Here is a 17,263-nt window from a genome sequence, read left to right as displayed (position 1 = left end):
CTGTAATGTACTAAAAAATTAGCAAGTACAAAACAACTATGTAAAAAGTATTGTACATGAGCGCTAGATGTTTTTTAGGTTTTCTGCAAAGTATTTTTAGTAATACATTTGACTGTGACAACAGACTGGTCATTTAGTTTTAAAATCATGTGCCCAAATGTGACTTTTTGCTGTGATTATTCTGGAGACTTTAAGTCTGCTTTTGTGATTTCCTTAAATCCCTGGACTTGGTGAAAGACCCACTTGCTAGCTACAGGAGCAGTTTGTGTTTTTTTTTTCCCCTCGTTTATAATAAAGGTCATTTGCATTTTAAAAACCATGGCCTGTGTTCATATGTTCTATTAGTTATGAATGTATTATTTCTTTTTCAGAGTCAAAATTCACAGTTCATTTCTATGAATACTGATCCGCTCATTCTAAACTGGATTACATTTGTCGTAGATTTAAGGGATTAAAAAGTAAACTTGTGAGGGAGATGGATTTATTTTTCATAAACTTGAGCTAGAATGTTTAGGATCTTAAGGACCTGGGCGCTTCTTAAAAGTTCAAAAGTATTTTAGGATAAAGAACAAGGTGAAGATTTACAGCTTTCTTTCCTTTCACTTAATGGTTGTTAGCGAAAATGATGATACAGGCTTGCTTTCTTGTTCAGTGACCTTTATTACAGAATTTGGTACTGCCAGAAATTTCTCCCTGATTTGGTATAGTTCTGTATAGGTGCTGGGTAGGTGAATTTGAATGCTACCTTATCCATGAGGGCTTTATACTGATCCACTTTTATAGTATTGAAAATCCCTAAGCATCCTTCCCACCCTTATATTTTACCCAACACTTACTGTGTTCTGATTTGTTACACATTTTACTTGTTATACTTTCTCTCTTCTATTTCCACACACTAGAATATAAATTCCACAAAGTTTTAAACAAATTTATTTCTTCATCTCCAGTAACTTGAACAGTGCCCGACATGTAAGTACTCAGATACAAGTATACTGTATGTAATGTAAGTTATTAAAATTGAAGATCCTGTTGGTTTAAGAACAGTGAATTATTCACTTCTGGTGAGTTACCTCAGGATATATTGCTTTACAGAGTAAAATATATTGCAACATAAAAATTCTGAACCCATTAACTTAACTTTGAGACATCATTCTAATATTCTCATTTTGCCCTAGTAGCTGCAGATTGATTAGGAACGACCATGCTTTATCTTTTATCCTTTATACAAAATCAGACACCAACCACTGACTCACTCATTTCTCTAAAGGCCTACTGTAATTAGTCTTTGCTTATACCATTTTTCTTGTCAGAAAATAAATCCCCAAATTTATTAATACTGTATTTATCCTCAGTGTTTGGCATTCCACCACTCTTGACTATTGCACCATACTCTCTTCTTAAATATCATGGAAGCAGTCATTTGACACTTTACTGGAATGTTTATCCTAACTGTATTGAAATTTTTGAATATCAATTGTCTTGACTGTATAAAGGTACAAAAGTGATACAATCCTAGTCAGATAAATTTCTTGAAACTTTCTAAGATGGAAAGAAAAAAGCTGCTTTATCCTCTTTGAAAATTAAGAAAAGGACTGTTAAACTGATAAATTTTACATATCATAATGTATCTGAATGGTAATATTTTTATATTTGCCCAAGATTAAGAGGCTAGGTGATGTATTTTTAGTCCATCGTTTTTATGATGAACCATATAGTAAAAGGAGATAATAAATATTGTGGCCTGCGTAATTATGTGTGTGTGCATGCATCTTGTGTTGTCACTTCCTAAAATCAAAGCATTTAAAACTGAGAGAGATCTTTTTACCCATCTCTTGTTTTCAGATGAGGAAACTAGAACACAAAAAACCTAATTTGTCCTGTGACCACTTGATGACAGCTCCAGCTTTCTATCAAATGTTAGGCTATTTCCCAACTATTCAGAACAGCATTCTTTGTTTCGCTCAAGGTGAGGTGCATAATACTGCAGAATCATTCCCTTTTTGTTTTTCATATTAAGAGATAGAACTCTGAAGACCCTTATAGCAAAATGGCATGTCTTTGTGAATGAATTTATTTTTTTTAATTTTAGGCATGACACTATTTTGAAATTCATTTTTAAGTTCATAGTTTTCAAAGAATTATACTCTTATTTTTAGGGAAAAATCATGAAAATATCTAAATCTTAAATAACATTCCCAAATAAATTTTGGAATTCAGAATTATTGGAAGGACTCAAGAATTCTTGACAAACTGTCAAGCTAATACTAGATTTTCCATGATTTCTAAAGATCTATTGTTTCTAATGTTCCAAATCCAGTATTTTTACAACATTCTATCTGAATTCATATGTACCTGATCTTTGCTTATTCGGTCTTTTGCTTGTTTTTGCACTCCCAAAATGCATTTCATTTGTATAATCAATTAGGAATCTCCTTCCTTCAAGTAATTTTGGAAACCCATATATTGGCTCTGTTAAATGATCCTGTGTCTGAATACTGCTCTGCTTACTAAGACTGCTCCTGGGTTAATAGAAAAATTGAAGACTGTACACATCATGCCTTATTATCTCTTTTCTCTCCACCTGAAGATACAAACACAAAGGAGTAAAAGCTTTCAAAGTCATAATTAATGTGCTCACATTAAATGCTAGTTTAGTTTAGTTGGAGACTGCTGTTTCAGCACCTTCAAGGTGAAAACCAGAAGAATAGTTTCTGGTTTAGTTGACTCTTGAATTTCTTACCTGAAACAAATTGTTTTTCCTTAAATGATTCTCACTTGTTCTTTGATAAAGGCCTGAATTAACTGATGAAAGACAACAATTGTACTGTTGCTCAAGTGGTTGATATCTACTCAAGCTAATTAATATGGCTGTCCCTGACTTTGAAAAAGGCTTGGTTGTCTTCCAGAATGAAATGGTAATGAAACACTGGCAGTTTATTTACATGGGGGATCCTAATCATTGGAAACACCACACTTTGTCTTTAGAAGAAAATTAAAAGTAAGTAAAATAATAATATCTAGTTGGGTAGGGAAGAAGATGCAAATCACGTTCTTTCTTTGAATGTGACCTTGTAACTATAATTACTTATGTTAACTAATGGTTTTATTCTTTTGTTATAGAATCATAAATATTTTATTTTCTGAAGCAAGTTGCAATGATACCCTTCCCAGGTGGCACTAGTGGTAAAGAACCGGCCTGCCAATGCAGGAGATACAGGAGACGTGGATTCAGTCCCTGGGTCAGGAAGACCCCCTGGGGAAGGGCATGGCAACTCATTCCAGTATCCTTGCCTGGAGAATCCAATGGACAGAGGATCCTGGTGGGCTGCAGCCCACGGGGTCACAAAAAGTTGGACACGACTGAAGTGATTTAGCACGCACACACCTTAAATGTTGAAAGAAAATTAATTGGCTCTAACATATTGAAAAGTAAACAGAAGAAAGTATGATCTGTGCTTTGAGTTACTTTTAATCAGATGGTAGGGTGAAACTATTTGGATGGCAGCGTAGGTTAAAAAAAAAATGTGGCGAACTTCCCTGGTGGCCCAGTAGTTAAGACTCCCATGTTTCCAATGCTAGGGTGGTGTGTGTTTGATCCCTGGTGGGAAAGATTCCACATGTGGCATGGTGCTGCCAGAAAATTAAAAAACAAATGTGACTTGGACTGAAGTCTTTCCAAAATGGTTGTGTGTTCTCTGTCTACAAAAAGGTATTATGATGGTAAATTTGCATTTATCTTTGTTCTCATTAAGTTGATGATGTGGGGGAGAAGATAGAGAAAAGTTTGTGGGTTTCAGCTGTTATTTAGCTTGACTCAGTGCTGTCCTCAAGTGGATCATTTATTGTTATTAAGATTAGATTTTTTTGCTTTCATGTTTTTGGAGCAACAGTATGGATCATATTTAGTATTCACAAACTATTTTTTGATGTTGCTTTCTGTTATTTTTAAGTCTGTCTGAAATTTTTTAGTTTAAAAGAACATCAATTTTAAGTGTACAACTCAATGAATTATCACAGGGGGTAGTAAAGTTATTTTACAATTCTTTTTTTAAAAGTTATTTTTACTCTTCAGAAATTGAGGTAAACAGTTCAGGTAAATTTTGAACAAATACTAATTTCATATTATAAGTATCAGATTAAAAACTTTTTATCAGTGGATATCTCAAAATCATGACCGAAATAAAGCTTTTGGTTCATATTTTCAAAATGTTACCCGTCATTTCTGGTATTAGAATTTCTTTAATTGCACACATAATCCTGAATCCATGCTCATAGAAAGAAAAAAAAAAAAGTACTGAAATATATAAAAGTAAAAGGTGCAAATCATCATATACAATTCTACCAAATCTTTCTCTTTTCAGAGCTACCACTTCTTATGGTTCAGTTATAATTTCTACACCTTTTCCATGCATATACCTTTATAACAATTTGTTTTACATGTTTTGTTCTGTTTTGTTTTTAATGTAAATGGGGTTCTACGTTATAATACGTTCTATAACTTGCCATTTCACTGTCTTGGAAAGCTTTATTTGTCATTCTATTATAGTTAGACTTCATTGTTTTTCATTGCTTTAATTTTTTAATGGTCCTCCTAATGATGGATACTTGTTTCTAGTTTTTTACTATTCCAAAAAAAAATTTTATCTTTGTAAACTAGTCAATAATAAGAGTTTCTTACTGAGTAGTAGTTTCTCTGTATTCTAGATGTTATTGTGTTGATTGTATGTATGAGATATTTTCTCCTTGTGTACTTGTCTTAGTGGCTTTTGTCTTGTTAATATTTTAAATAATTTTGTAGTCAAATCTGTTGATTTTCTCCTTTGTCGTTTGTTTTGTGGCTTCTTTATTTCTAAATTATTCATTTCCACGGAGATATTTTCATTTTTAACTGTCACTTGTAAAAAAACATAGACTCCTGTGAATGGTGGCAGAATGTTAGTATGTGATACATTTTGATGGCATGTAATAATCACATAAGGATTAATGACTATTTTGATTATCAATTTCAGAGTTATAAAATAAATGTAATAAATTCTGGAAAAGCATTGGAGTTTTTGTGTTGTTTATCAAATCACCATAGGTAGTCCTTACTGTTAAATTTATTTTTGACAGGTAGTATGTTAGGGACTGAATGATAACGGTACACAAGTAAGACATAATCCCTTTTATTGTGACTCCTTGAGAACAGTCCCTCCCCAGTTACATCTGCTGTATAGTCAGCTTTTTTAACTCAAAGTCGTGTCGCTGCTGCGAATTGCTCTCCACTTTTGCTGTCACCTAGTGCCAGATTGAACAAACATACTAAACTTGTAGCAAAGCAGGATCTAAAAGGATCAGCCTTGATTAATTCATCCAGAATCTCTCAGTTAAAATTTTTAAGTGTTTTATTGTGTGTGTGTTGTTTGTGTGTATACATGCACATGTGTGGAGTGTTGCACATTATATAGGGTAAGGAGAACGCAAAAGAATCTTTTCTGTGTTTGAGGTCTCTAATTTGACGCTGTCAAGAGTCATAAGTTGAGCTCTTGAAACTTGGGCTATTTTGTCTTAACCACCAGCCATTTCCGGAGGAAGTAGGTTATAATTTTTATGTTTCTTCCCTGTGACAGAGGGAATACCTTTATAGGAGGTACCTTGAAGCCGGTATCTCATAGACCCTATTATCAGCTCACTTCTGCTCTCTGCCCTCCCTCCTTACCTGATTGATACATTTTTAAAAAATTAAAACTTTGCTGCTGCCCTTCTTCTCCTTATCAGGACAGATTCATGGAAGAGGGGAATCCCATCTTCTATAACAGATGGAGTAATATTGGGAAGTAAAAGAAAAAAGCTTTTTTCTTTTTTTGAAAAAACTAGTACTTTTACAGCTCAGCATATTTGGACAAATCTGACAATAATCCAACTACATTGTAGCTAAACTAGATTTCTGAGTGCATCTGCTAACCTAACCAACACATATACCTTTTTATAACTTGAAAATTGCCTTTAAAACCACAAAAACACAAAGCACTGTAGTGCTTGTAACACTCTTCCATATTATTGTAGGTAACTAAATGACCATGGAATCTGGAGCAGAGAACCAGCAGAGTGGAGATGCAGCTGTAACAGAAGCTGAAAGCCAGCAAATGACAGTTCAAGCCCAGCCACAGATTGCCACATTAGCCCAGGTATAAAAACATGGAGAGATTCCAAGTTGTCTCTTCTAAGAGGAATACGTTTTAAATACAAGAGAACTTAGTTTTTATTAGATATATACATAGAATGAGTGGTAACATTCTTAGAATATCAAAATTCCTATTTATTTAGTATCAGCCTAATTTTAGAATTGACAGTATTCAGTAACATAGAAAAATGTATTGTTAAATACTAACACATTATTTGTAGTAGTGACATGATTCAGGATAATTACATTTAAACTGATGGGTAGATGGTCTCTTGAATAAAACCTAATATGATAACTGGGTTGTTTTTTTTTTCATATCATATAGATTTATTTGGGGGCATGTGGACACATAATCTTAAAAGCTAAATTTACATGTGCTTAAATGAAAAAGATAGAATAAACAAATAAACTGACACACAAGTAAATACCAATATCAAGGATGATAGTTTTTGTCCTTGTATTTCTTAAAGTATGATTCATAGTTCTTTCATTTTGTCTTTGTCTTAAACATTCTAAGGTTATATTCTCATCTTTATTTTTTGTTCTTACGTATTTTTCCTCAAATGTTTTATTAACATTTATTGGCATTATGTTATATATGAGTGAGAAAAGTGGTTAATCTAAACACCAAATAGCAAACAAATAACCTGCTAGGTAAGAAGAGTGGGATGTTGCCTCTTTCAGATGAAAGCTCCCAAGAGAAAATAATCCTAGCTGAGGCGCTGGGACGTGGAGCTTCTGCTTCCCAGAGAGTTTAAAAGCTCTCCTACAGGAGTCATGAGCAAGAATGGATCTTGGGAAATGGAGGACTAATCACATATGGTCACCATACTGAGCTAAAATGCGGGTCAAATACTAGGTCTCTAGCAGGAATACCAGGGCCAAATACTAGGTCTTCTGGTAGTCAGAGCAGTGGGATGTTTTGTGTTTTCTCCTAAGATCACCAGGGCCCACCTCCAGCCCTGAGGAGTAAGGCAAAGCAGAATATATCTAGGGATGAAGTAAACGTACTCAAGATGAAGCAGGTGCAGGAACAAAGGTGAAAGCATCAGTGCCTCATCAGTACATGTCAGGGCAAGTGTGGGCAGATATGAATCGGGACTCATCCAAGCACTCAGCCCTCTGGTAAAAAGAAGTTACAGTAACAGCAGGGGTCTTGGTGATGACAATCCTCAACATACCTATCTCTCGGGACACCATTCTTCTGGTCTGGGTGTCCGCCACGTCTGCTGTGTAACGTCATTCTGGAGGTTGCCTTCCTACTGTCTTTCTCTTGTGGAATTTTGTTCCCAGTGGTTCCTTGAGCAAGGTTGACTGGGTAAAGAATTCTTGGTAAAGAAAATGTTTTTCAAATTTTTAAGGCACACTCAATTTTTAGTATTTATGTTTCAAAAGACTAAACCTATTTCTTACTTTCTGTCTCTTGTTATCTTGTAAAAATCTCTGTTCACAGTGCTTCACCATCTCATTATCAAGGCCTTGAATCGTTACCATCCGTTGTGCAGTGTTCAGTGGGCCTTTTTTTTTTTTTTTAGTGGAAACTCGGGTCTTCACTTCTGGGCAATTTCCTTAAGTTATTTGGTTGATGATTTTTTCTCTCCCTCTTCTTTCCCTTTTATCTCTTGAATTCTTGTGATCCAGATGTTACTACCTTGAGGACTGTTTCTCTAATTTTCTCATCTTTTCTCTCCTGTTTTCAGTCTGCCCTCAGAGATTTCTTCAGCTTCACATTTCACCCCATCTGTCGGTTTTTTTATTTCTCCTATCATGTTTCCAAGAGTTCCTTTTGTTTCTGAACAGTCCTTCTGTATTTTAATAGTATCCTGTTTGTTTTATGCTTCCCTGGTGGCTCAGACAGTAAAGAATCTGCCTGCAATGCAGGAGACTCGGTTCAGTCCTTGGGTTGGGAAGATACCCAGGAGAAGGAAATGGCTACCCACTCCAGTATTCTTGCCTGGAGAATTCCATGGACAGAGGAGCCTGGTGGGCTACAGTTCATGGGATCACAGAGTCAGACATGACTGAGCAACAAACATTTTGACTTTTTTTTTTTAAAGTTTCATGCAGGCAGTATTTTCTCTGTCTCTGATAATATTAAGTTTTCTCCTCTCTACATAGATTTTCTTCTGTATACAGTTTTCCTCTTCTCTTTTTTTGGTCACCACCTTTCATATTAGAAGCTTTCCTCAGATATTTGATAACTTGTGGTTGTTGGCCTACATTTAAAAGTAGGTGACCAAAAACCTATGTTGGATGTTGTGTGTATATGTTTGGGGCCTGACGTCTGTGAGTTGTGAGCTTCATGATAGGGTAGCATCCCAGTGTCGTTAAGTCTTTCTTCTTAACTTCGTGTTTGTTGGTCAGGTTCCCCAGAGAAAAGCTTTACTATCTCCTGCATATAAGTAAAGACCTGTGAGCCAACCAACGGAAGGAGACTGGAGTTGAGTACCTCACCTCAGCAATGCCTGGTGTCAGTCAAGAAACCCTCTATCAGAAAATAAACCAACGTTTTTCTGTCCTCGTAGGGGAGATTAGTGTCCATTCACAGAGTGAGGAGGGGATCTACTTGCTTTTCAAAGAGCCTTCAGTCAGCCTTCCTTACCTTCAGCCCCTCCTTTCCCTCTTCCTTCTAGGGTGCTTTAGATTCTGAGCCTCTTAAGGACCTTGTGGCATGAATCACGCTGTCCCTGCCTCCGCCTCATGAGTTGGCCTTCTGAGGTCTTCCAAGTTCCTTACCTTTCACCCACCTGTTTCCAGCCTCCAAAACTCTTACTGTTACTTCCTTTCCCATTCTTCTCTGCTGGTGTGATTATGCCTATAAAAACAAAATCAGTTTCATGAAGCTTAGTTGGAAATTCGGGAAGGAACAAAATTATATGTACATGTTCAGTTAGCATATAATCATTGATAAGTGGAATGACATGATACTTGAGTTTTAGGAGAAGTAATGTCTGTTCACTTTTGTAAATTTTGTTGTTGTTCTTTTAATACCTAATTACAGAGGGTTTTTTTGTTTTTTTTTCACTTGCTCATCCAAGTCCTTAACACATACATTTTGACATAATTTCTCAGAATTCTGATACCTATTTTTGTTGTCTAGTAGTAAACTAGACATTCATAATAAAATTGTCAAGACCATTGTGATTTGACCATTGAACGTAAAAAAAAAAAACAAATTCAGCCTAACTAATGAAGTAGGAAAATCAATCTAAAATAATAATGAAATGTCTTAAGATTTGGAATTTACAAGTATTTCTTTTAAAGTGGAAAAAACATGTTGGTTTTGACTATGAGAATGTTAATTTTTATGGAGGGTTTTAAGTAAAGAGCTGGGTGAAAGGGTGATTGTTGGCAATATTGTTGTAAATTAGCTTTCTTGTAACAGGCAAATTTGAGAACCTAAATAGTAATAAGGAATTTATTAAATTATGTAATTTTTACCATTATACAGTCATTAAAACCATTAAAGTACTATTAATGGTATGAAGAGATATTTAGAATGGGTTTGAAAGATTCTGTAATAGTGCTATAAAAATTGAGTGTATATATGCATCTTTAAAAACACATGGATCTACCGCAAAAATATTAAGTGATTAGCTCTGAGTGGTAGGAATATAAGTGATTTTTTTGTATATTGGTGTATCTGAATTTTCTAAATTTTCAGTGAGAGGAACCATTATGTGGAATGATTAGCATAGAAAGAGGATTATTTGTTAGGTTAGCTTGTTATATTTACCTTATAGAATACTCAGAGAAGAGGACATACTAATTGTTTCAAATATTAGAAGAGCTTTCCATTGATACAAGATATTCTGAGTAATTTACAGTTTTGGTTCTCCAACCTTGGTGTCGGGGAACATGTCCTTGGGTCCATCAGAGGTTCTGACTTTATAAACAGGTACCCTATGTAACTCCATTGGAGGTAATCTGTGGGCCACATTTTGAGAACCAAGTAAAACTAAGTAAGATTTATAGTGGCCAAAAAACGATTGATAAGGAAGGACTTCCTCACTGTCCGAAGGGGAAGCTCGTGACTTTAGCCTCTGCCTTTAGTAGGTATCTTTCCCCCAAGCTTTGTAGTCAGACATCTAACTGCCTTGTAGACAGCTCTGCAGATTCAGACGTCACATCCGTTCCATCGTTTTCCACCGCTGCCCCAGCTGCTTCCGCCTATAAGCTGCTGTTTGTGTTCTCTGTTTGGCACAGGTCACCCATTTCCACCCACATGTGAACTACGTGGGTCATCTTTGATTTCTCTCTCGCTTCCTTCCATCAGTCATTCATAAATCCCTTTCTGGTCTGCCTCCTGAATTTTCATTAAGTCACTTATATTATTTCCATCCCTAATACAACTAGTGCCTAATTGCTGACCTTCACTTTTATTACTATATATAGACTTTCTCAGGTGGTCTCACCTCTACTTTTTTCTTCCTCTGAAATAAGTATCTTTCACACTACCATTAAAGTAAAGTGACCTGTCTAAAATGCAAGCCTCACTATGATATTCAGGAGTTCAAAAGCCCTTCAGTGTTTTTTCCAATCTCACAATAAAATGCAGATTCTTGAATGTAACTTGTATAAGATTTCATGACTAGCCCATCTGGCCCCTGCCTGTTATTCCATCTCTCCACACTTCCTACTTCCTATAGTAACACACTTTTATATAGTAGTACTAACTGCTGGTCATCCCTGTCTACCACATACAGACATTGCTGTTTCTCTTTGCTTTTGCCAGTGTCACCCTCTGTGTGAAGCTCTGTGCCTCCCCTCTGCAATTCATAAGAACATACCTTTCTCGTTCTTTTTTTTTTTTTTAACTCACATGCTTTGTTTCACACTCACATCCTTCCCTGGCGGCCTCCCCTCCTCCTGCTTTGGGCAGGGTGACTCTCCTCACTGTGTCCATTGTTCTCTTTGCAGGCTTCATTACTTTATTGAAGTATATTTATTTGTGGTCTTTTCCCCATTCCTTCATACACATGCCTCAGTAATTTCTTTTAAGGGCAGAAACCTATGTCTTTCTCATTTCTGTAGTTTCAGTTCTAGTGTTGTTCTGGCACACATATCCCCAGTAGTTGAGTTAAGTCACTCAGTTGAATGACTCATGGACTGAGTCGACCTCATGGACTGTAGCACACCAGGCCTCCCTGTCCATCACCAACTCCCGGAGCTTGCTCAAAGGCATGTCTATTGAGTCGGTGATGTCATCCAACCATCTCATCCTCTGTTGTCCCCTTCTCCTCCTACCTTCCATCTTTCCCAGCATCAGGGTCTTTTCCAATGAGTCAGCCCTTCACATCGGGTGGCCGAAGTATTGGTGCTTCAGCTTCAGCGTCAGTCCTTCCAATGAATATTCAGAACTGATCTCCTTTAGGACTAACTAGTTTGATCTCCTTGCAATTCAAGGAAAGAGTATGATCACATGACCTTCATTAAATTCCCCATTTAACTGTTTACCAAATGGACAAATAAAATTGCTACCCCCAAACACATTCAAGCTCAGGAACCATAAATACTATAGTATTTGATAGATATGTATGACTTAAGAGCCCTTTTAACCTGGGTGTTGACTTATTAAAATTGCCTTCTTTGTGCCTAGGAGAAAACTGGTTTCTCAAATTCTCTCAATTCTGCCCCAAGAGGAAGATAAATCCTTAAAATATCAACTATTACCAGTTAAGTGCTGCAAGGGGATAGAAATTTTCAGTTTGTACTTCCTCATGAATGAAAGGCATACTTGTAATAAGTTTATAAGAGAAAAATATGCTTTATACTGTAAGATGTGTATTTGTTTTAGACTTAGTAGCTAAGCTTCGCCCAAGTTTGGGAACAATTATTCTTTATAACATGGCTTAATTTAACACATGATACTCTGAAGAATTTTACATTCCTTCAAAGCTAGCTTATCTCTTGACCTTGGGTAAGTTGCTTAATCTCTTTGAGCACTTCATGTTTCTGTCTCTCAGTGGGGAGAGAATATGGGGATAACTCTTACTCTAACCCAGTCTGATTTCTTCAAAGAGCAAATGAGAAATTGAATATGAAAGCAGGTGGGAAAATGTAAAGCACCATACAAATAAAGTGGTATTTAGTGTTCATAAAAAGTCTGTGTTACATATTTTGATATTACATTAAAGCAAAAAAACAAAAAACAAAAAAAATTTTTGATTTTTGTCATTTGGGGGGAGTTTAAAGGTGGGGGGCATGGGAAGTATTTGTAGTGTGTTTTTTTTTTTTATTTCCAAAAAGAATATTAAGTTTAATGTTAGTTCCTTTCACACCATTGGAATACTTAGCCTTGCAGAAGGGTCATCCTTTTGCTGCTAGAAAGTTGCTTCATATTAAACATGAATACTCCCAAGGAGGCATCTGTGATGGTAATTTGTTTCCATGTTCAACACCATAGGTATCTATGCCAGCAGCTCACGCAACATCATCTGCTCCCACCGTAACTTTAGTGCAGCTGCCCAACGGGCAGACAGTGCAAGTCCATGGAGTTATTCAGGCGGCCCAGCCATCAGTTATTCAGTCTCCACAAGTCCAGACAGTTCAGGTATGTGTATGAAAAGTTCTGCATCTACTTTCATAACTGTCGTTTATAGCCATATTTCTCTTCCTTTCATTATGAAAATAGGAACATGTCTAGTTTAGAGTTTTATTTTATAGTAATTATGGAATATGCTGCATCTGTATAGTCACCTTAAGTATAGGAACATATATACACAGAACAGACATAATAAAAAACTGTTTCGTAAACTGGAGGAAAAAAGAATTGATGGGGAAAATCATAAACTATATGGGATAAAGTGGAAATGTTGGGAGAAACTATAAGGGTACCTCAGGGAAATAAGATGCAAAATAATAACTTTGTAATTATTTTCTAAACATGCTGTTGGAAAAAATAACCCTTGTCAAAAATTAATAACCTTACCTGAGGTATTATTTGAATTTAAAGAAAAACAAGTATGTTTAGGAGTCTTAAGTTAGAGTATATACAACTTCAAAATGATACCTTCAGAAAGTGTACCTTAAGAATCAGGGATTTTTCCATGCATGTTATCTTATTCTTTGAAGAGATTGTTCCTTTAATTTGGATCCAAGGGGAATAAAGGCATGTAAACCTCTACTTAACTGTAGAGAACCTAGGGCAGTATACATCTTTGCAATGAGCTTATTGGGGAAGGAAAAAAAGAAAGACTTGAACGTTCATTCAAGTAGGCCATAACCCCAGCCTCCCATTTCATATTTTTTGCTTCACAGTCTTCCTGTAAGGACTTAAAAAGACTTTTCTCCGGAACTCAGGTGAGTCCTAGGTCCTATTTTTAGAAAGGAAGGTGAGAAATTATTCTTTATATCTTTTTCCCTTCTCTCTAAACATGGATCTCAAGGTTTGAATAAAAATCTTAGATATCTTCTAGGTCTAGGCCAAACTTGTTACCTATCCAGCCCTTAATCTATTACTTAGTTTCCCTATCTACATCCTTCTCCCCTCCTCCAAATGGCAGTCTGTCATTACTTCAACTCTTTCAGAGAAAGGAGGCAATCTCCAGAGGTAACCAGTTTATAATCAGGGATAATTACTAAAATATTCTTCCCTGAGGTGAACCAGAATACCTTTCTAAAAGTGTTACCTAGTGGTCCCAATTCTGTCCTCAGAAACAAGTTAAGCAAACTTAACTCCTTTTCCTATTGGACTGCTTCCTTTTCCCTATCTCCCACATCCTTCCCATTAAAAAAAACGTGCAGACCAAGTAAATGCCTGTGTTTCCTCAGCCATCTGTAATTGGCGTTGCTTTGTTTCCTCTTCACCATCCATGTCGTCATCTTGTGGGTGAGAGCTGTTTTCTCTCTTTTTCCCTTGAGTACAGTAGCCAGATTGATTGATACTTGCAGAGGGGAGAAGTCCCTTGTCTTCTGTTAATGTCATCAAAGGATATACTAGATGTTAACTCCACCTCAGCTTCATTTGATCTCTGCGCTTTTCGTCTGCTTGGACATTTAGGGCAGGGCTAGAGGGAGAAAGAAGAATGAATGTGTTTATATAAGTAAAATCATCAAGTTATAATATTGAAAAGGAATTTGTTGTTACTAAATAGATGGTATAGTCCAGGTAAAGACTGAAGAATTTGATATTTCTATAGAACCACACTGACTGAACAGTAGTCTCCTATCTTTTATCTCAGTTTTTATTTCATTGAATGCTGCCTAACTGTTGTTCATATGATGTATGCCATTACTAATTCCCTGCTCGTACCTTCCTCTTGATGATAGTGGAAAGAACCTGACCTCCTAGTCAGGAGACCTAGATTCCAGATCTCACATTAACCTTTACTTTTTCTTTTTCACTTACAGTAGGAGGTCTTTCTATAAAGAACACACAAAAATTACCACAAAATTTGCTAACATTATAAACATTGGTTTTAAATAAATGATGTTTAATTGTTGATTGTATTCTTAATTTTAACCTTTACTTTGTGGTAAGAGTAATAATAATGACCATTAACTTGTAGAAATGTGTGAGCTGTGCTTATAATTAGAAACCTGAATTCTACAAATAGAAACACAAATGGTATTTTTATTTTAAAGGCCCTAAACCATGGAGAAGCTATTAAACTTCAGTGGTCATTTCAGCTGGTTAACAGTGATTAGAGTTAATCATTAGAGAATGGTTTATAACAGAAGAGGTGATCAAACAGGGGGAGAACTGATTCCTCAAACTCTTGATGGAAGAATATTAGTATCCTAGAGCAGCATTTCTGAAATATATAAGGTGCATTTCTCTTGATGTGAGAATAAGATATTAAGATTTCTATTTATCTTTTTTCATCTCAGAGGATTAGAAGCTAAGCTTTACTAATATTTCATATTCATCAGTGCCCTAACTTACCCCTTATGTATACGTGTAAGTCAGATCTCACAGATTATATATATATATTATATATATATTCCCACAAAAATACTGGGAGTCACACAAATGTATAGAAGTTAACAGTATCATCCTCACTTTTCATTTGTTAATTTTGGATGCATTTTTAATACAATGCAGTTAAAACATTTCATAGGATTTATGGATTATGTTACCTTAAATTATTACATTCATTCCTTCAACGAATTTTTATTGATCACATGCTATGTGCCAGTCACTGTTCTAGGTGCTGTGAAAGACAGCAGTGAGCAAATAATACTTCTCTATTCTCATGAAGATCACATTTGAGCGAAGAGAGACAATGAAAAAATAAAATATGTCAGGTGAGGATAAGTGCTGGGAAGATAAAGCAGGGGAAAGGGATAGAGAATGATGTGGAGGGAAGGGTATTTTATTTTATGTAGAGTGGTCAGGGAACACAAACAGCAGCAAACTAGAAAGCAGTGAAGGAGGCTAAGCCATACAAATAAAAGCAAGTCCAAATGCCCAAAAGTGAGAGTATGCTTTACATACCAGAGAATAGCAACACAACATGGCCTGATTAGAGTGAGCAAGAGGGATTGTGGTTGGTACTGAAATTTTTGATACAGCCTTTACAATACTTTATAGTGTGATGGGAACAACAATAAAAATCTTTTGTGCAAGATATCCAATAGTTATCATATAGCAAATATTTGAGTTGCTGAACAAACATAAGGATGTTATTTGTTTGTTTTTACATAAGACAAGTGTTCCAAGTTGCTGATCTTTGTAATGATGGCAAGCAAGAGATGACCTATAAAGGATATGTTAAGTAACAGACATTTTTGAAAAAAAGAAATTATTTTCAACTATCCTTTCTGAGAGAAGGTGACATTTTAACAATGTATGAGAGAATACCTGCATTTTAAAAGGAAATTGTGCTTTGGACAGAATATTTTGAATATAGAAGTTTGGAAATGTTCCCATACTGTTTTTTAACTGAAAACAGTATAAATTTGTCACCTAGAAAATCAAATATATATACTTTTAAAACTCTGGAAATAGAGTTTTCCAAACTGTTCAGAAGTGTTCCAGAGTTTCAGTAGGTGTTGAACTTATTTGTTAAAATATAAAAGCTTGTATTAGCATGTAATAACTGACTAAGAGTCAGGGAGATGAAAATATACTAGTAAATCTCATCAAAAGTTTGTGCAATTGATAGATGAAAGTGGAAAAAAAAAAAAAAAGATTGTTTTACTTAGTAAGCCTGGCCACACAGCACTTACTCCTGTATCCACATGTCATGAGCTTTTTTCAGCAGTTGCAGGTGTCAGATCACATTTCAGAAAGTCCAGGCTTAGAATCAGATTTTTGAGTCACTGTTATAAAATAGTAAATGGTTTCTTAATGAACCTCATTAAAGTACATCACTCTTGTTGCTATGAAATATTAAGAAATTTACAGATGTATTTTAATACTTATCCTGACTTTCTAAAAATTAATTTGTTTTATGATACAGATAACACTTAAAACTTGCAAATAAATGTATGTGTTTATGTCAAATTTTTTTTATTTATAAGGGAGATCTGCAGATCAAAACAGTTTGGAGAGTATTGCTCTAGACTTTTGTTAAACTCCTTGATCCAGTGAATAAACAACTATACCTAAACCTGAGCCTGAACTGTACTCCAGGAAAGTGCTCAAGTTTTCAGAGGACCATGTATAGTTTGAGAAAACATCTAATACAACCATTTTTAAAATTTTGTGCTAGTCACCATATATTTTATTTTGACATTTCAAATAACATCAAAATAGGGAGTTTTTTCCTTCTTATAAACAGGAGGTATGAGTTTTTAACAAACTTTGTTTTAACAAATAAAAAGAATATTGAGAAATACAGATCTAAAACTTCACAGGTTCAGTGATGGGTTTGGCTTTTTAAAAATTTCTTGACCTATAAGTGGCCATGATTAAAGTCCTATTTAAGGAATTCAGGAAGGGATTAATAATAGAGGTGGCAGGAGGTGGAGACCAGAGGAAGGGGCTCTGCAATTGGAATGTGATGGTAGTCTTTGATACTTACAAGTGGGATATAGTTTTTCATGTTATTTTTAATAACCTATTAAATATGTGTTGAACTGTTATTATTAAAAAGGATTTTAATGGTCTTAGAAATGAGGGTTTAGTGGTTTGGGGGGTTTTGGTTTTTTGTT

At 35.4% G+C, this 17,263-nt stretch overlaps 1 protein-coding gene across 5 annotated transcripts in view; it reads left to right on the top strand.

The window, feature by feature from the left end:
- Positions 1-17,263, top strand: part of CREB1 (cAMP responsive element binding protein 1) — a 54,991-nt gene that overhangs the window by 12,399 nt on the left and 25,329 nt on the right. For 2 of the 5 annotated variants that reach the window (XM_061148896.1, XM_061148895.1), the window contains exons 2-4: positions 6,046-6,167; positions 12,570-12,716; positions 13,424-13,465. In XM_061148896.1, coding sequence (XP_061004879.1) covers positions 6,054-6,167; positions 12,570-12,716; positions 13,424-13,465 — 303 coding nt within the window. In that variant the 5' untranslated portion in view covers positions 6,046-6,053. The remainder of the gene's footprint in view (positions 1-6,045; positions 6,168-12,569; positions 12,717-13,423; positions 13,466-17,263) is intronic. The other 3 variants (XM_061148898.1, XM_061148897.1, XM_061148899.1) reach the window with 3 other exon arrangements.

Source organism: Dama dama, chromosome 8 (assembly GCF_033118175.1).
Source record: "Dama dama isolate Ldn47 chromosome 8, ASM3311817v1, whole genome shotgun sequence".
NCBI classification, from domain to species: Eukaryota; Metazoa; Chordata; class Mammalia; order Artiodactyla; family Cervidae; genus Dama; species Dama dama.
The sequence above is the reverse complement of the archived record's forward strand: the minus strand, read 5'-3'. Positions and strand labels throughout refer to the sequence as shown.